The 23,766-nt window shown below is 49.6% G+C and overlaps 7 protein-coding genes across 7 annotated transcripts; 4 read left to right on the top strand and 3 right to left on the bottom strand.

The window, feature by feature from the left end:
• Positions 1-79: 79 nt before the first annotated feature.
• Positions 80-1,937, bottom strand: HO173_001030 (uncharacterized protein; the record flags this gene model as incomplete). Its single annotated transcript, XM_037302976.1, has 5 exons — positions 80-798; positions 846-1,613; positions 1,665-1,690; positions 1,744-1,781; positions 1,845-1,937. The coding sequence occupies 5 exons, from the start codon at positions 1,935-1,937 to the stop codon at positions 80-82; spliced, it is 1,644 nt and encodes a 547-aa protein (XP_037170483.1).
• Positions 1,938-4,147: 2,210 nt separating this feature from the next.
• Positions 4,148-10,094, top strand: HO173_001029 (uncharacterized protein; the record flags this gene model as incomplete). Its single annotated transcript, XM_037302975.1, has 4 exons — positions 4,148-4,344; positions 4,394-4,555; positions 4,604-9,742; positions 9,797-10,094. The coding sequence occupies 4 exons, from the start codon at positions 4,148-4,150 to the stop codon at positions 10,092-10,094; spliced, it is 5,796 nt and encodes a 1,931-aa protein (XP_037170482.1).
• Positions 10,095-10,700: 606 nt separating this feature from the next.
• HO173_001028 (uncharacterized protein) lies at positions 10,701-12,455 on the top strand (the record flags this gene model as incomplete). Its single annotated transcript, XM_037302974.1, has 4 exons — positions 10,701-11,080; positions 11,143-11,653; positions 11,709-12,200; positions 12,258-12,455. 4 exons carry the CDS (start codon positions 10,701-10,703, stop codon positions 12,453-12,455), a joined length of 1,581 nt encoding a protein of 526 aa, XP_037170481.1.
• A 1,278-nt stretch (positions 12,456-13,733) lies between these two features.
• Positions 13,734-15,891, top strand: HO173_001027 (uncharacterized protein; the record flags this gene model as incomplete). Its single annotated transcript, XM_037302973.1, has 8 exons — positions 13,734-13,800; positions 13,856-14,323; positions 14,470-14,675; positions 14,844-14,894; positions 15,044-15,091; positions 15,238-15,304; positions 15,459-15,795; positions 15,849-15,891. 8 exons carry the CDS (start codon positions 13,734-13,736, stop codon positions 15,889-15,891), a joined length of 1,287 nt encoding a protein of 428 aa, XP_037170480.1.
• Positions 15,892-16,537: 646 nt separating this feature from the next.
• Positions 16,538-17,902, bottom strand: HO173_001026 (uncharacterized protein; the record flags this gene model as incomplete). The annotated part of the gene is made up of 1 exon (XM_037302972.1): positions 16,538-17,902. One exon carries the CDS (start codon positions 17,900-17,902, stop codon positions 16,538-16,540), a length of 1,365 nt encoding a protein of 454 aa, XP_037170479.1.
• A 1,163-nt stretch (positions 17,903-19,065) lies between these two features.
• Positions 19,066-20,298, top strand: HO173_001025 (uncharacterized protein; the record flags this gene model as incomplete). The annotated part of the gene is made up of 1 exon (XM_037302971.1): positions 19,066-20,298. The coding sequence occupies one exon, from the start codon at positions 19,066-19,068 to the stop codon at positions 20,296-20,298; it is 1,233 nt and encodes a 410-aa protein (XP_037170478.1).
• Positions 20,299-20,782: 484 nt separating this feature from the next.
• Positions 20,783-20,980, bottom strand: HO173_001024 (uncharacterized protein; the record flags this gene model as incomplete). Its single annotated transcript, XM_037302970.1, has 1 exon — positions 20,783-20,980. The coding sequence occupies one exon, from the start codon at positions 20,978-20,980 to the stop codon at positions 20,783-20,785; it is 198 nt and encodes a 65-aa protein (XP_037170477.1).
• Positions 20,981-23,766: the final 2,786 nt, after the last annotated feature.

Here is a 23,766-nt window from a genome sequence, read left to right as displayed (position 1 = left end):
AGCGTTTGGAGGTCCAACGGCCTGCTCTAAGGCGGCTAAAGCACGTTTCCCCCCAACAGATATCTTGATGTACGATAAATTACAGTAGGACCATTCCAGCACCAACAAACATTGCACTTGTGACATAGGCAGCAAGCTTGAGAATCCCGAAGTCGAAGGTAGGCACACTGAGTATAATTGCGGCGGCTTTGCTGGTAGAAGTGGTGCCAGAGCTAGAGCCACTGCCAGTGCTACTACCACCGGTAGGCGTGCTCGTAATAGAGCCAGTCCCTGCCGAGCCCGCCTGGCTTACAACGGCCTTGCAACTGGAGGCAAGCTTAGGGGTGACCTTCTGAGCAGTCCCAGAGAACTCGCAAGGGCTTGTGTTTTGGGTGTTTGTGGCGGTCTGGTTCAGGTAGTATTGGTTGAAGGCATAAGAGAGTCTTTCGCTGTCGCTGCACCCAGAGAATGCGCCGTACACACCGGTAGTGCCGTTGGCAAGGATACCACCGCAATTGTTGCCCTGTGCGGGATCACAGATGTAGTTGAACTGAGTTGTTATACTATCTTCACTGAGGCCAGATTTGGCAACACAAGTAAGATTCTGGACCATACATTGGCAAATGGCGTCGTTGGGAGTTGGAGGTAAGTTGGTTGCAGCTTGCCAGGTACTGGTTGTAGGACAAGCTTGGGGAGAGTTGGAAGGCGTGTAAGAGGCTGAGTTGACGCCACTTGGTGACACTTTGGCCATCGCAGTGGAGAGATTGTCGTAGTCGGACAACGTCGTAGCCTTGTTGTCGCTGCCGATTGTCACGAGCCCTGCTTTAATCAGCACCGTTGACAAAAGCACGAAGCACAGAGCTTACCATAATCGTTAGCTTCCTGGAAGTACATGTAAACAATCCCGCCAGACCAAACGGGAGTCATATCAGAGCCGAAAAGTGTGCCCACTTCATCAAACGGTCGCGGCTCAACCTTGTTGCAACCGTATTCAGCAAAGAACGCAGGAACGTTGTAGGATGAGAACTCCTGGGTCCGAGCCTCATACGAAGAGGCACTGTAGGAAGATTGCCCGCACCAGGAGTAGATGTTGTAACCCCAGAAATCGATGCTTTCCGCGGCAGTGCCGCAATTGAAGTAATCTGCAAGCTCTATCCGAGTATCATCATCGTCCGACGCATATCCAACGCCCATGGCTCGATAGTTTTTACTAACAATGTAAGCTTTCATGTCTCGAACGGCGGCCTTGACAAAAGCGCTTGCAGCGGTGTTGTTGGGAGCGTTCGACACTTCATTGCCGGCGAAGAAGCCAATGGTGTTGGTGTAGTTCGAAAAAGCATCGATAACACTGGCGTATCGGTCAAAAATTGCTTCGTTCCATTCAGGCGTATCTCGGTTGATAGATACGGCAGGCTCGCTAAGGTCGGATATGACATAGATCCCAGCCTTTGTGAGCATCTGCATACACTCGGAGTGATCTTGTGTTGGGTCAACAGCATAGACACGGATGGTATTCGTCTGGAGTCCTTGTAGCAAAGGAATATCGCGGGCACAATTCGTAGCATTTGCTAACGGGTCTGTGTATCCAGTGCCTCCAGTGGTCGTCGTTGTAGACCCGTTGCCAGAAAAATCCTCTAATGCAAGTCAGAGCTGATTTGCGTGGACGGTGGTTTCGGCGAGCTTACGTTGGTAGGCCACGCCTCTGATGAAACTGTGGGCAAAGTGGTGAGCACGCTCCTTTTGTACTGCCACGGGGCTGCCTACAATTCAGTGCCGTTTGTCTTGTAGAAAAACTTGGAGCCCTGAACGATTCATAAGGTTATCAGAGAGAAGCTGGAAGAGGAAAGCCAGTGGAAAGAGCATACTTTGATCACGATCGGGTCAAGTTGAGCGACCGCTGACGCAGCGAACCATGTGGCGGCAGCGATACCCGCCGACGCAATTCCCAGGCCCTTCATGACTACTAGTGATGGGTGTAGCGATGAAGAAGGAGATGTGGATGATGATTGAATGAATTTGTTGTTGATGATGTCAATGCAAGAGTCGAGCGTGTCCTGTTGTCCTGCGCCCGAAAGGGAATTAAGAAACACTTAACAATGAAGTGGGAAGGTGCAGGTGAACGAGAGACTCGGCCCCGCCCCAATGCCTCAATGAAGTGTCGCTCTGAGACCAAGTAGACAAACGAGGGTATGAATGAGAGATGGGAAGTGGTGAGAGAATGATAGTGAGTAATGAGGAGAAGAGAGGGTTTGACAGGAATTTTGAATAGTAAACTGTAAAGTAAGGTAAGTACTAAGTAAAGTAGTGTTGACTTCGAAACACCTATGCCATTGCCGCAGAAGTCGGCGTCTAAGCCTCTAAAACACGGCACGTACTTCGTCTTTGAGCTAAGTCGAAATAGGTAAGGTAGGTACTCCGTAGGTCATTGGTGAGTTACTCTACCTACCTATGTAGTTAGGTTGGTCCAATTTGCCTCCTCCTGAGCGAGCCACGCAAGCCTTCACGCTAATAAAAGGGCAAAGATAGACACAGGTCACGTGCACAAGCTCATACGGGTAGGACCAGCAACCGTTGCCAAGTGGTTACTGCTGCTACGGTGACCGGTGGATGGTAAGTCTAGGGCATAAATATCAAGAGCCAGCGTGTATGGCGTACAAGCCGGTGCGGACGTGGCCTTGCAGGCAGCATCGCTCTCTCTGTCTCGGCAACCGGAGCATAAGCTTTCTGAGCCCCCTATAAACCTTCATGGGGTTGAGCAAGTCAGCAGTATTGAAAACCGTATTTTATCGAGATACCATACATGTACTGTAATGCAGCGGCTGTAAATTTCCAATCTATTCATGGCAGCAGATAGGCCGTGAGACTGGGGGTGGGTGCCCCTTTATCCATGATCTTCGCGATGATCCCAGCAAGGACTTGCCACCAACAACTATTTTTATCCCCTTTTCGATTTCGCTGCCCTATCAACCGGTCCAACCATTTTCTTCATTCGATTTGCTCACAAAACAGAAAGAGGGATACCGATTAGAAAACTTGGTAAGAGAGAAGGAGGGCATCATAATGGCTTCTTCTAGCTAGTCGTAGAATCCGTGCATCGAGGAAGCCGTGATGTCTTATAGCTTGTGGCCGTCGAAACTGGCGGGATCAATTACCATGTATATCGGGACCTCGCAAACTCTACATTCCGCCTTCCTGACAAAGTTATTGAGTATTTCGGTTGGAGAAGAGTTGTCGCCCTAATGTGTGTCGGAATCGACATGAACAGTAAGTCAATAATGTAGAAGGACCTTGGCATTGTGGGAACCGACTAAGTCCGTACTTTGTGTGTGCTCTGGTGGGCGCTGTTACTCCGTACAGGCAGCAGGTTTGGGGTATGTAATATTGTAAGGTACACATGTCAACAAATTACATCAGTACAAGCGTCAGCCAATCACAACAGCTTCTGTAGGGTGTGATAATCCACCTGAGCTTAGCGGAAAATCCTGGTGGGTATCGCCGTGCTTTGTTTCTCCCTTTTCTCACCAAGCCCCCTCCTATTCTTCTCCTACCCTCACACCGTCTCTCTTTACTTCCGCACCTCAATCGATCTGCCTGTCATTGCTGCTGGCGATATCTGTCGCTCGCTCGGGGTTGTTACTGGCAGAAAAGGTCAGCAGTATCGTTCACTGGACCTGTTGGAAGGCACAGCGCAAAATTTGGTAGCGCGGAGCAACTGCGCAGTCAAACAACTTGCCTGGTCCTTCCTCCACGTTCGTTATCAACACCACACCAGTCCATCAGCAACGTCATCCATCCTCGATCATTTCAGCACTCGATAGAAGCAATCTGACATCGTCGCCATAATAATCAAGAATAGTTGTGGGGTGGATCAGACTTTTCATTCGCTTCTTGTACCCAAGTTTCAGGTTGGCAAAACAAAACTGCACGCGACAGATTGATCGTCATATTCAATCAACCCATCACCAGCCTACCGTTTTATAATCTCATTCCATTCTTGTGTTCAATGGGTAGCTTTTGAGGTAAGTTTCTCCGCGTCCATAGGTCTCTGGTTGCATCCACATTCCTTGTCTTACCAATCCCTTCTCATTGTCTTCACTACCACCCGTCTTTCTAGTCGTCGTCTAACGGTATGCAGGCACATTCTCAGAGTTTTCGGTCATCCTCAATCATGTCGGGCCATCCTCAAGACCACTACGACGATGGCTATGGCCATGAACATCAAGCCACAGATTCATATTATCAGGACGAGCACAATCAAGGCTATTACGACCAGCAGGAATATCCGCAGCATGGCGAGCCGCCGCAAGACTATGGACACCAGCAGCAAGGAAATGGGAATGGGAATGGTGGCTACTATGACGAGTCGTGAGTTTGCACTTCAAACATTGGCACACTTTTTGCTCACGAGCGACAGGGGATACTACAATGCCGATGCCACCAACCAATACCAACAGGACGGCGGCTACTACGAAGGTCATCAGCAAGGCTACCAAGACGAGTACTACAACGATCAATACTACGACCAAGGAACGCCAGCTGCAGGGCAGCAACCCCAGTATGGTCAGGGCGGCTATGGGTTTGTGCTTCTTCTATCTTCTTTGAGATTTCTACTTACAATCTGCAGAGCCAAACCAAAGCGTCGTGGTCACGATTCAGAAGAAGACTCGGAGACCTTCAGCGACTTCACCATGAGGTCCGACATGGCTCGAGCTGCTGAAATGGACTACTATGGTCGTGGCGATGAGCGTTACAACAGCTACAATGAGGGTCAAGGTGGAGGGCGTACGTATCGACCGGCTTCATCACAGATCTCGTATGGAGGCAACCGCTCGTCTGGAGCGTCAACTCCTATTTATGGAATGGACTACGGCAATGCGCTGCCTGCCGGTCAAAGATCTCGCGAGCCATATCCTGCTTGGACTTCGGACGCTCAAATCCCTGTCTCAAAGGAGGAAGTTGAAGACATATTCATGGACTTGACTGCCAAATTCGGTTTCCAGCGTGACAGCATGAGGAACATGTATGATCATTTCATGACTCTACTTGATTCTCGTGCGTCTCGTATGACGCCAAACCAAGCTTTGCTGTCTCTCCACGCCGACTACATTGGTGGCGACAATGCCAATTACCGGCGTTGGTACTTTGCGGCACATCTAGATCTGGACGATGCAGTTGGATTCGCAAACATGAAACTTGGCAAGGCTAACCGACGGACTCGCAAAGCACGGAAGGCAGCGAAAAAAGCAGCCTCGAAGGAACCTGAGAATGAGGACCAGACGCTCGAGAGCCTCGAGGGCGATAACAGCCTGGAGGCTGCAGAGTACCGATGGAAGACACGCATGAACCGTATGTCACAGCACGATCGTGTCCGGCAAGTGGCTTTATATCTGCTTTGCTGGGGTGAAGCCAATCAGGTCCGCTTTATGCCCGAATGTCTGTGCTTTATCTACAAGTGTGCCCTCGACTATCTTGCGACTCCCGAATGTCAAAATCGAGTGGAGCCAATTGAGGAGTTCACCTACCTTAATACTGTTATCACCCCATTGTACCAGTACTGCCGAGATCAAGGGTACGAGATTCTGGATGGCAAGTATGTCCGACGGGAGAAAGATCACAGCAGCGTCATCGGTTACGATGACATCAACCAACTTTTCTGGTATCCTGAAGGCATTGAAAGGATCGTTATGGAAGACAAGACCAGACTAGTGGATTTCCCAGCCGGGGAGCGCTATCTCAAGCTCAGCCAGGTGACGTGGAAGAAGGTGTTCTTCAAGACTTACAAGGAAACAAGATCTTGGTTCCACTTACTCGTCAATTTCAATCGCATCTGGGTCATCCATCTGACCGCTTTCTGGTTCTACACATCCCACAACTCGCCAACATTTTATACCAAGCACTACCAACAGCAACTAAACAATCCACCGAAGCCTGCAGCTAATTGGTCCGCTGTTGCACTCGGAGGTACCCTTGCTTCTTTAATCATGATCCTTGCTACCGTCGCTGAATGGATGTACGTTCCGCGTCGATGGGCTGGCGCGCAGCATCTGACAAAGCGTCTGTTTTTCCTCATCGGCATCTTCGTCATTAACATCGCGCCCAGTGTTTACATCTTCGGCGTCAGCGACTCAACTAAGATCGCCCATATCCTCGGTGTTATTCAGTTCTTCGTCGCCCTTGCAACGTTCATCTTCTTCGCCTTCATGCCACTTGGTGGCCTGTTTGGTAGCTACATGAAGAAAAACTCCCGGCAATACGTGGCGAGTCAGACCTTCACGGCAAGCTTTCCTCACCTAAAGGGCAATGACATGTGGATGTCTTATGGTCTCTGGGTTCTGGTGTTCACAGCCAAACTCTCTGAGTCCTACTTCTTCCTGACATTGTCGTTCCGTGACCCTATTCGCATTCTGTCCGAGATGAAGATCAGCAGATGCGTGGGTGATAAAATCATCGGCGACGTTCTGTGCAAACAGCAACCAAGGATCACACTCGGTCTTATGTTTGTCACTGACATCTGTCTGTTCTTCCTCGACACATATCTTTGGTACATCGTCTTCAATTGTGTATTCTCCGTGGCTCGGTCTTTTTACCTCGGTGTTTCCATCTGGACTCCTTGGAGAAACATCTTTTCTCGCCTGCCAAAACGAGTCTACTCTAAGATCCTTGCAACGACCGACATGGAAATCAAATACAAGCCTAAGGTGCTGATATCTCAGATCTGGAACGCCATAGTGATCTCCATGTATCGAGAGCACCTCCTGGCCATCGATCATGTCCAAAAGCTGCTTTACCACCAGGTGCCTTCGGAACAGGAAGGCAAGAGGACCTTACGTGCACCGACATTCTTTGTGTCTCAAGAGGACCATTCATTCAAGACGGAATTCTTTCCAACACAGAGCGAGGCCGAACGCCGCATCTCATTCTTTGCCCAATCACTGTCCACGCCCATCCCGGAGCCGTTGCCCGTTGATAACATGCCAACTTTCACCGTGCTGATTCCCCACTACGGTGAGAAGATCCTTCTTTCTCTGCGGGAAATTATCCGCGAAGACGAGCCCTACTCAAGAGTGACTCTACTCGAATACCTCAAGCAGTTGCATCCCCACGAATGGGACTGTTTCGTCAAGGACACCAAGATTCTAGCTGATGAGACATCTCAATTCAACGGAGACTATGAGAAATCCGAGAAGGATACTGCTAAGAGCAAGATTGACGATCTTCCGTTCTACTGCATCGGTTTCAAATCGGCTGCTCCGGAGTATACCCTGCGGACCCGGATCTGGGCTTCATTGCGCTCTCAAACGCTTTACCGTACAATCTCTGGATTCATGAACTACAGCCGTGCAATCAAACTACTTTACCGTGTCGAAAATCCCGAGGTCGTGCAAATGTTTGGAGGCAATTCGGAAAAACTAGAGCGCGAATTGGAGCGCATGGCTCGCCGAAAGTTCAAGATCGTTGTTTCTATGCAGCGATATGCCAAGTTCAACAAGGAAGAGCGCGAGAACACGGAGTTCCTCCTCAGAGCCTACCCTGACCTGCAACTTGCGTATCTTGACGAGGAACCTCCTGTCAATGAAGGTGAAGAGCCGCGTCTCTACTCGGCTTTGATTGACGGCCACTCTGAGCTCATGGACAATGGCATGCGTCGTCCCAAGTTTCGGATACAGCTGTCTGGCAACCCAATCCTGGGAGACGGCAAATCGGACAACCAAAATCATTCACTAATATTTTATCGCGGAGAATACATTCAGTTGATCGACGCTAACCAAGACAACTATCTCGAAGAATGTTTGAAGATCCGTAGTGTGCTTGCTGAGTTCGAAGAGATGACCACTGACAACGTCTCCCCATACTCCCCCGGTGTGCCAGCTAGCGATGTCGCCCCTGTTGCTATCCTTGGTGCTCGTGAATACATCTTTTCCGAGAACATTGGTATCTTAGGAGATGTCGCTGCCGGAAAGGAACAGACTTTCGGTACTCTTTTCTCGCGAACTCTGGCCCAGATTGGTGGAAAATTGCATTACGGTCACCCCGATTTCCTCAATGGTATCTTTATGAGTACTCGGGGTGGTGTCTCCAAGGCGCAAAAAGGCCTGCACCTAAACGAAGATATTTACGCTGGTATGAATGCTCTGCTTCGGGGTGGGCGCATAAAGCACTGTGAATATTACCAATGTGGAAAGGGTCGTGATCTTGGGTTTGGATCCATCTTGAACTTCACAACAAAGATCGGTACTGGTATGGGCGAGCAAATGCTCTCCAGGGAGTACTATTACCTTGGCACTCAGCTTCCGCTGGACCGATTCCTCTCGTTCTACTACGCCCATCCTGGTTTCCACATCAACAATCTGTTCATCATCTCATCGCTTCAGATGTTCATGATCTGTTTGATTAACATCGGAGCTCTCCGCCACGAAACCATCATTTGCAGGTACGACAGGAATAAGCCTATCACTGATCCTTTGAAGCCCACCGGATGCGCCAACCTTGTTCCCATCCTCGACTGGGTGTACCGCTGCGTTGTCTCCATTTTCATCGTGTTTTTCATCTCGTTCATACCTCTCATTGTACAGGAGCTTACAGAACGAGGATTTTGGCGTGCAGCTACTCGGTTATCCAAACACTTCTCATCCTTCTCGCCTCTGTTCGAAGTGTTTGTTTGCCAGATCTACGCCAGCTCCCTCAGTCAGGACCTTTCTTACGGCGGTGCGCGCTACATAGGAACCGGCCGTGGATTTGCAACCGCTCGCATTCCCTTCGGCGTCCTATACTCGAGATTCGCTGGTCCCTCAATCTACTTAGGTTCGCGACTCTTAATGATGTTGCTATTCGCCACCTTGACCATCTGGGGAATTGAGCTGATATACTTCTGGGTGTCCTTACTCGCCTTCTGCATCTGTCCCTTCCTCTTCAACCCTCACCAGTTTTCGTGGAACGACTTCTTCATTGACTACCGTGACTTCCTAAGATGGCTGTCTCGCGGCAATTCCAGATCTCATGCATCCTCGTGGATTGCCTTCTGCCGCCTATCGCGAACTCGTCTCACTGGTTACAAGCGAAAAGCACTCGGAGAACCATCATCGAAGCTCTCTGGCGACGCACCACGTGCTCATTTCACCAACATTTTCTTCAGTGAAATCATCAGTCCATTGCTACTTGTGGGCTCAACGCTGGTTCCTTACCTTTTCATTAACGCACAAACTGGCGTTAAAGACGCTACGGCCACCAATTCCCTGATTCGGGTCGCCGCTGTTGCGTTTGCGCCAATCGCAATAAACGCTGGAGTCTTGGCAGGTCTTTTTGGAATGGCTTGCTGCATGGGACCCCTCCTCAGCATGTGCTGCAAAAAGTTTGGATCAGTCCTCGCTGCCATTGCTCATGGTATAGCCGTCATCGTGCTTCTCGCTTTCTTTGAAGTCATGTTCTTCCTCGAGGGATTTGTATTCGCGAAGGCGCTGCTTGGCATGATTGCAGTCGTTGCGCTCCAGAGATTCATCCTGAAGCTAATAATTGCCCTTGCTCTTACTCGTGAGTTCAAGTCCGATTCTTCGAACATTGCTTGGTGGACTGGGAAATGGTACAATATGGGATGGCACTCGCTCTCTCAGCCTGGGAGAGAATTTCTCTGCAAGATCACCGAACTCGGCCTCTTTGCAGCAGACTTTATCCTTGGGCACCTACTCCTCTTCATAATGCTTCCGGTCATTGCATTGCCGTACATCGACAAAATCCACTCCGTCATGCTTTTCTGGCTTCGACCAAGGTAAGTCTTTCCAGAGTTCGAATTTGGAGCTGCGAAATGTTAATATTTCTCCAGTCGTCAAATCCGACCTCCAATCTACTCACTAAAGCAATCGAAGCTACGCAAGCGTAGAGTCATCCGCTTCGCCATGCTCTACTTCTTCATGTTCATCATATTCATGGCTTTGATCGTCGGACCAATCGTCGCTGGGAAGTACCTCGGCAACCTGAGTATTCCCCTGCAACTCATGCAACCCACTGGCCTCAACAACAATGACACCAGTAACCGAGTGACGGGCTCTGCCCTCAACGGGCTGGGTGCCGCGGCGAGTGCGAGTGCAAGTGCAGCGGCAACATCTTCGTCATCCTCGTAATGACCGTGGCAATTGCTTGAAAGCAACAAGATTGACGATTCATTAAAAAATTGTACAAATACTTGTCTCGGCCTGAGGCTTGTCTCCGTATCCGGCAGACTAATGACAGCATATCAATCGGAGTGTTGTCTGTCTCCTGGCTGGGGGACCTGGGCGCATGGGATAGATGATGTCACTCGTTTGGTGCTCTCTGCACATGATTGTACTCTTCCAGCAACCTTGCATTTCTACACGTTGCGGCAGCGGAAGATTAGCTTTACTAGTTGGTAATGGACGTGCTTTGCCTCGAATGGCTAGCATTGCAATGCATTTCAGGGAATCCATTCGTGTAATTTAATGGATAAATGGGGTAGACGCTTAGCACAACTAGAGCCCATGCTTTCGCATCTGCCCATGCAAATCGACAGATTCTATGTCAGATATGTACCTACTCGTACTCTGACCCTCACTAGCTTGGGAGATTTAAGGCTTTGTTTTGCTGACGCCAACGCTTGTAGGGCTGAGCGCTAAGCTTGATTGCTTGGTCGATGTCTACAAGTAAAGTCAGGTATAGAAGTCCACATCCGTTCTTCCCCTTCCCCCTCAATTGGCATTCTCCATGGCACAATGGACTTGCAAGACGTACAAAGCTGGCTCAATGATATCTTGATGGAAGTGTCCATCCATTTTCATAAAGTCCCCGGCTCCGCGATATTCCTACGATATGTCAAGTCAAGTTACCAGAACGACCCCGTGAGGTCTGCTGTCGAGCTCTTCCTTGTCCTATTCGCTATCAGATACCTCGCTGCGCCTGCCTACTCAACGCAGAAGAAATCATTCGTGACGCTGTCAGAAGAGGCTTGTCGTCTTCATTCCGACATCGGCCAATTGCTGACATCTTTAAAGGAGGTTGACGAGCTAATTGACGAATGGACCCCGGAACCTCTTGTAGCACCTCTTACCTTATTCGAAGAAGCAGAGAATGAAAAGAGGCCTGTGATTGTTGGGTAAAATGCAACCTGGACATCTACAAGTCATGAAATCTTTGGTAGAACTGACAGGTATCAAGACCCACAGGTCCGAAATCAAAACTTTCAAATGGCCGTACGGTCACAAATCTTGCTTCCTACAACTTTTACAATCTCATCAGCAATGAGACCTTGAAAGAGAAAGCCATTCAAGTCCTTCGCACCTACGGAGTTGGTCCTTGCAGCCCTCCAGGATTTTACGGCACACAAGATGTACATATCAAGACCGAAGCAGATATAGCAGCACATTTGGGCACACCAGCATGCATAGTCTACGCCCAGGCCTTCTCCACAATCTCGAGCGTCATATCAGCATTTTCGAAACGAGGCGATATCATCGTCGCGGACAGAGCCGTCAATTATGCCATTCGAAAGGGTATTCAGATATCGCGGAGCACAATTCGGTGGTATGAACACAATGATATGCATGACCTGCAGCGAGTGCTGGAAAATGTTGTGACTGAGCAGGCGAAGAAGCCGCTGACCCGGCGATTCATTATTACGGAGGGGCTTTTCGAAAATATAGGAGATATGATTGACTTGCCCAAGATCGTACGTGGGTCCTATATACTTGCTTCTTGTTTCCCTGCTTATCCGGACGTGGCAGATCGAGCTTGGCCGCCAGTACAAGTTCCGACTCATTCTGGACGAGACCTGGTCTTTCGGCGTTTTGGGTAGGACTGGTCGAGGCATCACCGAGCACCAAAACGTCGACGCTGCGGAAGTTGACATGATCGTTGGCTCTTTGGCGGGACCATTATGTGCTGGTGGCGGCTTCTGCGCAGGCTCAGATGCTATCGTGGAGCATCAGCGGATCTCAGCATCTGCGTACACGTTCTCGGCTGCCCTCCCAGCAATGCTTGCTACCACTGCAAGCGAAGTCTTGTCAATGCTGCAGACGAACCCGGAGATGTTGACTACAGTCAGGGAGAACATCAAGACCATGTGGGCGCAGCTGGATCCTAGGAGTGATTGGGTACATTGTACAAGCTCTGCTGAGAATCCAATCATAGTCCTGACGTTGAAGGCGGACTTGATTGCCAGCAAGAAACTGAGGATAGCAGATCAGGAGCAGCTCTTGCAGGAAGTTGTCGATGAAGTACGTCAAATGCAGGATTGCGCAAAGGGCAAAGAGCATTACTGATCAGCTTCTTAGACGTTGGCAAACGGGGTACTGATAACGAGGCTAAAGAGTATGCCGCGAGCAATCAATGCAACGACCAAGGACATCGGATGGGAGCTTCAGCCGGCACTGAAGGTCTGCGTTACGTCTGGACTCTCGAAAAAGGAGATTGAGCGGGCTGGGATTACCATTAGACACGCAGTCACTAAAATTGTCAATAAGCGGCGATAAAAGGAAGGAAAGGAAAGGAAGGGGAGAAAAGGCAATAGGGGCCATCATCTGGTGGCTTCTTGTTATTAATATGCATTCTCGGAGACGATTGGATCATATGTCTAATATTTTATATACTGTATCATCATCATGTGTGATTTGATTCGATGTTCTCGTGGCCCTTTGCAAAGCAATTCTGGTAATAACGTAGGTAATCCTTTTCCCTGGCCTTTGAAGGCCAAGGTGGTTTCCTTTTGATGTTGGCGAGTGAGCCAGTCAGCCAGCCTACTTTACTTTATTAGCCTATCAGGATGGCCTGGTTCCTGGATCTCATCTTTGGCTCGCAAGCGCGCCGTGCCGCCGTTTTTCAGGACTAACAATTTTAGAATTTTACCATCACTCTGTCCAGTACGCACCCTTTCTTCCTGCCCGTCACCATCCAACAGGCCTAGGCTTGCCAAATTACTTTGGGGCTTTCATGCGATCAATCATTCAGTAGGATAGGATCGCTAATATGCGAAAGGGCACGTCTTGTTTAGGACCGCGTCGGGAAGTTGGAGACGGAATTGATTGAGATAAATCGTTTGCAGGAGAGCGGAGTGCTGTCCCCAAGGCCACGAAGGATACATCTGATAGTTCCAATTGTCAGGCATAGAAATACGGAAAGCTTTGCCATTATGCTCGCATTACTTAGGTATTCATATCGTGATTTGGAACAAGCGCGAAAGAGGGACGGGTTGGGGGAGGGGGCGGCGCCAACGATGTCGCAAGTCGCAAAGGACGAAGGAGGTTTGCGACCCTATTATTGTAACCTACCTTACCTTACTCACACCTCTTCTCAATTTCCTTCCATCATTTGCCTACTTATTTACCACGTCTGATATATTCAACTGCGAATCGTCACTTCGTCATGCGTATGAGGTGAGCGCGATACGCAATCCACCTTCGTTTGATTAGCACGGTCGACACCAGCTACCCCTTGAGGCCATTGACTGCCTCCTCACTATCCACCACCCCTCCCTGCACCCAAGCCTCTCTGGGCAAGCAAACCGTCGCGTTGACGCGCTTCCTCTCAATCTTTCGTCGAACTAATTTTATCAAAACATATCTCTCTTTAAGCCGAAGCCCATTCCTTTCTGCTACAGAACAAAGACGGTGGCTGTCCCTATTCACTTAATACTCCGGACCATTTCAATGCGTCCCTGCATCGCTAACGCTGACAACGTCTGCACATCCCACCCAAGCCTGGACACTTGAGGCCTCATACACGTTTTCCGCGAGCAGGAGCGTTCGAACACCATGAGGGCTGGACTTCTCATAATCGGTTGCGTAGCATTGCTACGGCTATCTACGGCGCAACTTCATGGTATGGAATTGGCCAATTCCGCATCCGGGACAAGGTGCTGACTTGCCATGATCAGACCATCTAAAACATCACCACGCAAAACGACAGGATGTCTGTTCAGATGTTGTCACCGACGTTGTCACTGACATAAAATATGTCACCTATGATTCTGAAGACGTAATCGTGTACGTTAACGACGCAAATCAACCCGTGTCTACAACCACAGTGTACAAGGGACTTGTGCCGCACACCCCGGCGCCAACACCTTCTAACCCTCCAGCGCCTCCCGCCGAGTCGCCTTCTAACACTCCAGCTCCTCCCCCAGAATCGCCTTCGACCCCTCCAGCACCTCCTTCGAAATCGCCCTCTTCGCCCTTGGTAGCTCCCAAGCCGAAGCCGTCGACTCCAGCTCCAGCCCCATCGCCGGTGTCTCAACCCACGGAAGCAATGGCCCCAGCGCCTTCACCTAATCCAAGCCAAAACCCAAGCCCCGAAGAATCTGGTTCAAGTGGTCCAGGGTTCAGCTCCGCCGTTGCTTACACGCGTACGTTATAATTTCCGAGGCAATTCTTCCCCATTCATGCTGTCTCATGAGTTGTCAGGCATGTCTAAAGAGTTCTTCGCTCCTAAGACATCTCTCGCGACTCAGATTCCTCCCGAAAGAGTGATGCTGACTCCGGAATCATCAAGCATACAACGCCGATCAATCCTGCAAAAGCGCTTCCCAAGTGGCGGCTGACTTTCAAAAAATCAGCGGCTATGAGGTAGTACGGTTGTATGGAACAGACTGCAATCAAATTAGCAATGTAATCGCTGCTACGCACAGTAGCGTCAAACTTCTTCTCGGCATCTTCGATATCAATTCCTTACAAAGCGAAGTTCAAATTATATCCTCGGTATAGGTTATTTCCGTATTGTTTTGGACTAATATGTATAATTTTCTTAGTCGCAGGACATACTTCGAGTTGAAGACATGTGCTTCGTCTTCGATACTGCTTACAAGACCTGTCTCGTAATTCAATATGTGTTTTGTGGAGAAATGCTGACTCCGGCATGACCGACAGGCCGTCAACGGGGACTGGTCGCTCGTGAACAGCGTTAGTGTTGGCAACGAGGTACGTGTATTTCGGAGCCGATTCTTCCTATTTTTGTATTGAAGTTGAGTGGCAAGACATGTTTCGGGAGCAAGAGAACCTTCTACTCCCAAGATCTGTCTTTCATTCCCTACCTCGTATAAGCAATGCTGACTCCGAAATCTGCACAGCTGGTGAACACGGGTCAGGCATCTGCATCGCAAGTCGTTGCCGCCCTTGTACGTGTTCTCGGAGTCCATGTCCTCTTTTTGGACCAAATCCTGAGTCTTGAGACATGTCTTGGGAGGTTTTACTCTCAAAAGATGTTTCAAAGCTCGATATCACCGATCAAACAAGCAATACTGACTCCAAAATCACATTCCAGGGCACTGCTAAGGCTGCCCTCAAGGCTGCTGGCTATAACGGGCCAATTGCTACAGTTGATACTATGAGTAAGCATGCTTTTCGAGGCTCTCCGTCTCATTTGGGACCGCACTTCGATTCGTCCGAGATATCGCAGGAGAACGTTCTTATCAAAGTCTAGAATCAAGTCTTTCTAGTCCGAATTTCATATCGAGGACGAAATACTGACTTGAAATCGTCTAGTGGCCATGAAAAACAACATTGAACTTTGCACCGCTTCTGACTTCTGTGCCATCAATTGTCACGCATTCTTCGACGGCAATACCTTGCCCGAGGACGCGGGACAATTTGTACAAAATTGGGTCAAGCAAATTTCAGAAGCTGCAGGAGGGAAGACGACCATCGTTACAGAGTCAGGGTGGCCTCATCAAGGAGACCCAAACAACAAAGCTATACCGAGTCCGGAAAATCAAGCTGCGGCCATTGCCAGCTTGAAAGCGGCTTTTGGTGGCGGCTCAAATCTGGTCATGTACAATTCGTACAATGATCTATGGAAGTCCGATTCGGCGGATACTTTTGGGTCAGTGTTCTTGGCAATGTCATGAGCCGCTTCGCGTACTGACTTCTGACCAGAGCGGAGAAGTATTGGGGGATCTTGGGAGACAGCCCGGGCTAATTTGCTCAGCGTGAGGGCTCTGGCACGCTGAGAACCCAAAATTTGCATCGGATTGTTCTTTCTGTACACGAGCGTACGGAGATTGAATAATTACGTCGAGGGAGAGGTTCTTGCGGCGGCGGCGCACCGAAGCGGTCGGCGTTGCTTTTCTACGGTGTCCTTTGCAAGCTTGATGATCTCTAACACTGGTTCGCTTGGGCAAAGGAGGCTCTCCGAAGTCGTATATACGTCGGCGCGGAAGGCATCTTGTGACTACTATTCGCAGCTAATTGACGCCGATTCATCAGTTTTCGCACTTGTACGGTGTGGCTGACTCTCTATCTCTATGTCGCGGAAAACTTTTGCCCAAGAAGATGAGCCCCAGCCTCAGTTCGTCGTTCCCATCCCTGGTGAGCTCGTGTATGGACGGATGCTCCCCACCCATGGGGTAAAGCAGGGCTGTTTTTTCATATTATCAATAAGTCGGACAATCATGCCACTCGGGCAGGAGACAAGTCAGGGTTATCAGCAAAGCTATGGGTGATGACCCACCATGGTAATTCTACAAAGCCATCGCTAGGATGCCCTAACACACAAGACTTTCTGATATTATTCTCTTTCATGAAGTCGTAATCATTGCTTCGTAATTCGTGGTCCTCTCGCGTCGTCACCTGCCCTTCCACTTCCTTCCACCCCCCTTCCGCCACAACCAACTGGCCTCCGTAGCCGTGACCCAAACGCTCCTATTTCCTCCCTCCTCGCCCTTTGCAGCCGCCGCCACCATCCCCTCAACGACCCTCCCCTGATCCATCAGCTCCCAAAGCCCCTCACACAAATCCTCCCCTTCCCGCCCAAAATCGCCTCTGCCGAGTCTATACAGTACCCGGCCGAGCGTCTGGTACGCAATACACCGCTGAGCGGGGTAAGCACTGCGCGCAAGATGTGCGAGCTCAGGAATTGTATAGCCAGCGGAGGACGGAGCATGGGCGTGATGGTGGAGACCTTTTGTTGGAGGGATCTGGGCGGAGAGGCGGGGTGGGAGCAGGTGGCCGCGAAAATCGAAGCGGAGAGAGGACGGTGTAAAAGATTCCTGGGTTGCAGAGTACACAGATCCCCTCTCTACTTTAGGGTCGATGGGAGTCATCCAGGCCATGGTGGAGGGGTCGGATGGCAGAGAGGGGAAATAATTTGAGTGGAGGGCGGAGAGGAAGTTGGGATCTGAAGGGTCGAGATCTGGCGGCTTGGGTGGTTGGGGGAAATGCATTTCTGGTGCTGCTGCTGGTGGTAGATGAGTTTGGGAGGCAGGCTGTAGGTCTGGAGGTGGATGCAGGGGTGGAGCGTCTGGATCTGAGGACAGTGGGGGATATGGTCTCGCTGGTTGGATTGTAGGGATTGGGTCATCTTCTACTTCTGTCTCTTCAAATGTAACTTCCTTCGATGACATTTTCGACGGTAAAGGTGCCTCGTTCTGATTTGGGTTCATTTCACCCTTTGAATCATTTCGTCCCTCGTCAGTATTCGCCTTTTTGAGCAGTCTCTCAATGAGTGATGAGCTCAGTCCTTCCATGAGTTCTTTTCTGGTTTCTTCGATCTCCTCGTCGGACATCTGCGCGAGCCGCTGCTTATTCTCTTGGTCAATTGAAGGATCCTTCGATCTGTCCGTCACATCTATTTGTTGCCGACTCGCTGTAGATCCATTCCCATTACTGCTCCCTAGCTGTGCGAGGTATGGTGATGTGATGGTGGGGCCGGCATGTCTTTTTGGCTGGCTGACCTCTTTGGCCTGGTTCTCTCTCCTCTGCCTGAACTTCGAGGGAGCAGTCCTGATCTTGTGTGCTGGGAAACCGGCCTCGGAACCCTTGTTTCTGGGTGGTGCTGGGGGTTTGGCATTTGACGAGGCCGTTCGCTCTTTGATATCTCCTACAAGGCCAAAATTGAAGCCAGGTACCTGCGCTGGTGCGGAGGAGTTGACTCCATCAGACTCCTCGTCTGAGTCCAAAGTAATATGGAAGCGTTGACCGCGCACCGCCATGGTAGACTCGGTATAGAGGATCAGAGTGGTTATACCGCACCAGCGTCCTTGATAGTACTGTATATCGCGAATGTTCGAGTGCGTTATAAGTCAGACGTCAATGCTGTTCAGGATTCTAGCTTGGCGGCCTAAAGCGGCTTAGCGTAACGTTAGCGCTGCAGGCCTAAGGTACCTTACCTTACCCTTGAGCCCTTTAAAATCAAACTCTCCTAATCCTTTCGCCATGCCCTAATTATCTGCTATCAAAGGTACTATTCACCATATACGACCAATTGACATATAGCTTCACCTTGTTCTTACCAAACCGTCCCTCGGTTATTTGCTGGCTATTACTAAACAGTCTCGCTTTAGGGGCAGTGGTCTTGCAAGCAAGCAGTCATCATGGACCATTAACTTTTACCAGATCAAGAGAATAGAGCAAAGAACCGACATACAAAGAGCTTCTGGTCCTCATCACCTTTCTCCTATATCGCTAATCACTCTGTCGGTGGCGTCTTCGAATCCCCGTCTTGCTAGGTCGAATTGTAGCGCGGAGTATGCAGTAGCTAGGGAACGCAAGCTGCGGATTGGCGCTTCGGTCATTGATATCTCTTACTCGTTTTCTCTCCTCTTTTGCTCCATCCTGTTCTTGCTTGCCCGCTTGTGATTGTGGACACACACACAAGCGTGACGCAGACCAATGACGACAACGGCGAGCTCAGCAGATTTGATGCTCATCCTCAAGACTATGGCTTTTCGGGGCTTTATCCTTGAACTCCATACTTGTTGTTTCCTTATCGAGTTGCGTTTCTGCACAAACCGACTATCAATGCAGCCATCCGCACAACTTCCCTCCAGTGCTGGCTTGTGTGAGGGTGTCAGGGAGATGAGCTCTTGTCGGTCAACCTCAGGCCCGTCCATAATTGCAAATCAAGATCAATGTCTAAGCCGCGGAAAAAGGCACAAAGAACAGATAGTCCATGTCTCATGCTGACTTTATCAGGCAGAGTACAGCATGTCTCTTCTCGTCAACCACTCCATTTTTTCTTTTTCCGCCATTTGGCTTTTACAGCTGTCCGACAGTCAATAGCGCAGTGCAACTGCAGCATTGGGATTGACTTTAGATTCTGCAAGCTGTCATTACCTTTTCTGCACCGTTCAGCTGCAACCTTCGACCCTGCATCATGAATGCAAAGTCACGCATCGCCGCTTCATGTCCTTTCAATGTCACGTTTTATGCGTGTGATTTCGGGGAGAGATTCCTTGGCTGTTGCGAAAATGGCAGCCCTGCCAGTACCTGCACCAACGGGTGCCCTCAAGAGGATCTCCTACCAGCAAGTTTCGAAAAGGTGTACTACGACTACGTTACTAGGGCAGCATGTACGAGGGGTGATTGGTGGTCTTGTGCCAATGTATCACCGCCATTCCTAGGCTGTTGCTTGTCCAACCCTTGCCTTGGTGGCTGTCCACCTAGTGACCTGACGGATGCGATTTTCTCCCTAAACCAAACGGACAACCCGCTGTATTCAGCAATCCCCCACGCTCCTGCTGCGGCTTCTTCGACGACATCATCTTCTACTTCGACGGCTGCATCGTCGACTCCAGTCCGGACTACAGGAGCCGCTCATTCTGCCATTACCAATCCATCGCCCATTCAGAAGGATTCGACAAGAAGAGTAGTTGGAGACGTCGTCGGCGCCGTCTTAGCTGTGGGGGTCATCTTCATCGGAGTGCTACTTTTATATCGCCGCCTAAAGTCTCAAGCGTACAAAGGGTCAGATTCAACTGGAACAAATGGGAAGGGAAGCATCAAAGGTATTTTACTGAACAGCCTGACAATTGCGGCTAGTTCCGGTAATTTACATCTCACAGCCACTGTACTAGTACCTGGAAGCCCGACGGTATCAAAAGCTTCTCGCCAAGAGAACGAAGCATCCCATGAATTCCCAACAATAGCCAATCCTCGTGAAGAGGCCAGAGTGCCAATCCGGGCCCCTCGATCAACAAATTTCGCTCCTTGCATAGAGAATAAAATACCACTGGAGAGCTGTTCTGCAACAAGTGGCGCTCAAGAAGATCACGAAGAGGACAAGGCACCGCAAGAGCTTCCTCCAAACCACCCCGCGCTCCCCGAACTCGCAAGTTCGGACCTACCCCAGTCGTGCCACGAGCTTCCGTCATCTGACCTTGCTAATCAAGAGCCCGTCCATCCGAAGGCTTTGCAGCCAGGTAGACCTGGCTTCAGGCCATACTCTGCCTCTAGCCTATCCCAAACCCCGCAGCCATATGGACTCGCATTCAGGCCTCACTCGCCCTCCCGACTATCTGCGGTGTCTTCTCTTGCTAGCTCGCCTCCGTTGGCTCGTGGCCTGTCCCCTGTTTCTGTCACCAATGACGACATTTGTGCAAACGTCTGAATGGACAGCTGCCATAGTTTCAGCGGTCATCAACAACGTCGAGGCAACGTGTCGGGGGGGACGTACGAGGTATGCGTCGATGACGAAGTGAGAGTCATGGGTATTACCAGTTGGAAAGGCATCATCGTGTAGGGTGTCATCAGGAGGGCACTCGTCGGCTGAGAATTATAGATGCTTTTGAAATGATACTATTTACTGGAATAAGAACTATATCCGAGGACGCAGAAACGTCTTTCAAGTCCTTGCTCCGTTGCGTTAGATTTCAAGCCAAGTGGTAGCAAAGCTGCACGTCACGTTTCTGTAGAAATGCCAGTTGTGTTGGAGTAGTTCTTGCCAACAGGTGGTGCCTCCGCAGATTTGCTAGGTACGACGAAATAGACTGCGTTGACAGGTTCTGTCTCCGCAAAAAGTCAAAAGCAATCTCCTCGTAAAACTGGTAAGCAAGTCGTGTCGTATGAACATCGAATACTGCAGGTATGTCACGTCAGCTTTTGGTATCGCATCTTGTCTTCGCCTGAATCACGGTAAATCCGTTTGCTTCATTAGCATGACGACAATCCGTGTCATCTAGAACATTAAAAGCCCCTTCGTCTCCAAATGCCTCCTCTTTGGCATTGGCGTCCGACTCGTTGTTCTCACCGTCGATCATGAGATCCTTGAAAGCAAAGCGCCCTCCCGGCATGAATTTGACTTTCCTCTACTTGGTGACGTCCTTCTTGGGTGTGGAGTCTAAGTCATCCTCTTTTGTTTTTTTGATCCTGGGTTTCTTGACCTTGGTCTGGTTCTTGCCCATAACCTTGGAATCGGCCGCCGATTACGATTCACCCCTTGAGCCTCTCTCCTCATCTTCTGAATGGTCGACCCAGCCTTCCTTCTTGTCTTCTTTGGATGAGGGCTATGATTATCCCACCTCGTCCCACCCTTTGATGCAGGGGCTCCTCATGAGATCCATGACAGCACAGTGACAACCATCGCCATTAGTTGGGTGCTTGTCCCAGGCGTCTCTCGTAGTCTATTGTTGGATATGATCAGCGGGTTGCACTCGACTGGCTTCCTCTCCTCGTGGCTCGGATTGAGATACAAGGGGTTTCGCTGAAGAGACGTAGATGCTGCTCGTCGGTCACGCCCGACCGCCGCTCTGACGACTTGCTTAACATCCTCGCGTGACGCATAGTTCATATATACCTAGTTGTGCCGCCACTGGCTCTACGAGGATACTTTTTCGGGTGGTGCTTGATGGATGGGTGGTACGCTCGAGCCTCCGCTTCATGGTACTCCTCATGCTCGTGGCGGGCGGACCTAATAACAGCGCAAACTCTGTCTCTCATGACGTTGGTGATACTGAGCTGCTTGACTTCTCTCCGAGGATTGCAATTTTGCAATCTTTTGCCGTAGGCTTTAGCGAGCCGCTTCTCATTCTGACGAAAACGCTTTTCCTTTGGCATTCCGGTGGTCCCAAGCCTATTCGGGTTCTTGATGTTACTGTGCGGATTGAGACACTCCTATGAGCAACGCACGCTGGAATATTAGCAGTGAGCGAAGCTGTCCATCTTCAATGTGCTAACAATTGACAATAGCGATGTTCGCAGGGGTAAGATGTTCACTTCTGTCATTCTCCCACAACCAAAATGAGTCAACAGAATAGGTAAGCTGTCCATCTGTGTTCCTTCCAGAAGCGCAGACGGCGGGAGTCGAAATGAGGTGCCATCCATATGATGACCTCTATAGAGCCAATCGGCGGTTTCGAAAGCTGAGCCTGTCCGTGAACAGTATCTTCAGAGGTTTAGGCAGCGGGAGTTGAAGCGAGATGTTGTCCGTATGATGACCTGAATGGAACTCAGATGGTGGTGTTCGACATTGCAGGCTGTTCATGCGTACTACCCCCGGAGTGGTGAGCTGTCCATATCGACGACTCCTTTAAATGACATGGCTGTAACCATCTCCAGGAGAAGAGTGTCGGCTGTCCATGTGCATAGTTTGCGAACTTGGAGCTGGAGAGACTCCTGTCCACATGTGTCGTCTTGGGACAAAAGAGAATGATTGCCTATGCTCGTCATCTTGGGCCATGCGGTCGATATGCATTATCTAAGGATCTTCGATCTGAAAGCATGTTGTCCTCGTACATCCTCTCTGGGGTTTGAGACATGGCTGTTCTCATGCGTTTGCGCAACCACGGGTTTGTACCAGATGCTATAGACAGTTGAATGGAGAAGGAGATGCCTGGTGGCGTACATATACAAGTATTGTTGACATGTAACATATAGTGAAGGTTTCGTGACTCGCCGTGCTGGCTTCACACAGGGAATCTCACTAAGGTAGCTTTATTTAGCTGTCAGTGACGCTCCAGTTGTGTGCAAGGCAGATGATCAAATGACGCCGATCTGTCGCACCCGTATGGCACGAGAGTGATTTATATGAGCGGGAAAGTTCTGAATTTAGAGGCCTCAGCGTCTATGTGATGCAGCAGCAAGAATGATTTCACGGATTGTTAGACCTCTGCACAAAAATTGAGAGAGTGCTTCATCGTTCAAAGAGGAGCGAAATTTGTCAGTCCAGACTTGATCCCAATCTACTGCAGCGGACAGATGTGGAGCGAACCATTCAATAGGATTCAAACCGAGGACAATCGTCAGAGTATCAATTACGACATTTGAAAGAGTATCTATCTATCGACATGGTAATAGGAGTAGTAGGCAATCCCGAGCATCTCCTAATTATGCTTGATTCCGTTGGAGGAAATTTTTGCGTTGGCAACTATAAGGATACCTTATGCGTCTTCCCATTCAAAGTCGTGTCATCTCGTGCGCCGATCTATGATGGATGAGGAGGTTTAGATACAAGGAGGGATGAGATGAGCATTTCTGGTTAATGTAGTATAATCACAACCTAAGCTTCTGATGAAGTGGCAGGAGTTGGTAGGAGTAAAGGTAGATATACTTATTGAAAGGTAAGGGAATAGCTCCAAGAATAAGGTACTCTGAAGGTACCTTAGGTACAAGTAAGTAAGGTACTGGTGTACCTTAGTTTTGTAAGACGGAAAATAAAGTTTGTCGGGAAGGCTAGCTAAAAGTCGTTATTCTTCTTTTTTTAAAGAATTAAGCCGCTTTACGCGACGCCACGCTACCACAAAGCTCTTAAAGTACTTAAGTACTCTAAGGTAAATCCCTGCGCTGCATATTGGCGGGAAGGGAAGCACTTCACGACGACCCAAGATATCTCATCCAAGGCAGCATCAATCAGAGACTTGACTATCAGAATCTTTGATATTGATTAACCGATATCTATATATAGATAGATATCTCGATCGATGAACTGGAAGGGTGCAAGAAATGCTTGCGTCAAGGACGATAGAGGCTCTGCTTATGATGATCTGCAGGAAATTCCACGACCCCGGGACTATCTTTGGCGAACAGATTAAATCCATGTAATTGGTTGGAAATTGGAAGGAGTCAGCAAAAGAAAGGCTTG

The sequence above is a fragment of the Letharia columbiana genome (genome assembly GCF_014066305.1).
Source record: "Letharia columbiana isolate WasteWater2 chromosome Unknown Sc0000001_s0, whole genome shotgun sequence".
NCBI classification, from domain to species: Eukaryota; Fungi; Ascomycota; class Lecanoromycetes; order Lecanorales; family Parmeliaceae; genus Letharia; species Letharia columbiana.
This window is presented reverse-complemented; position numbering and strand designations above follow the sequence as displayed.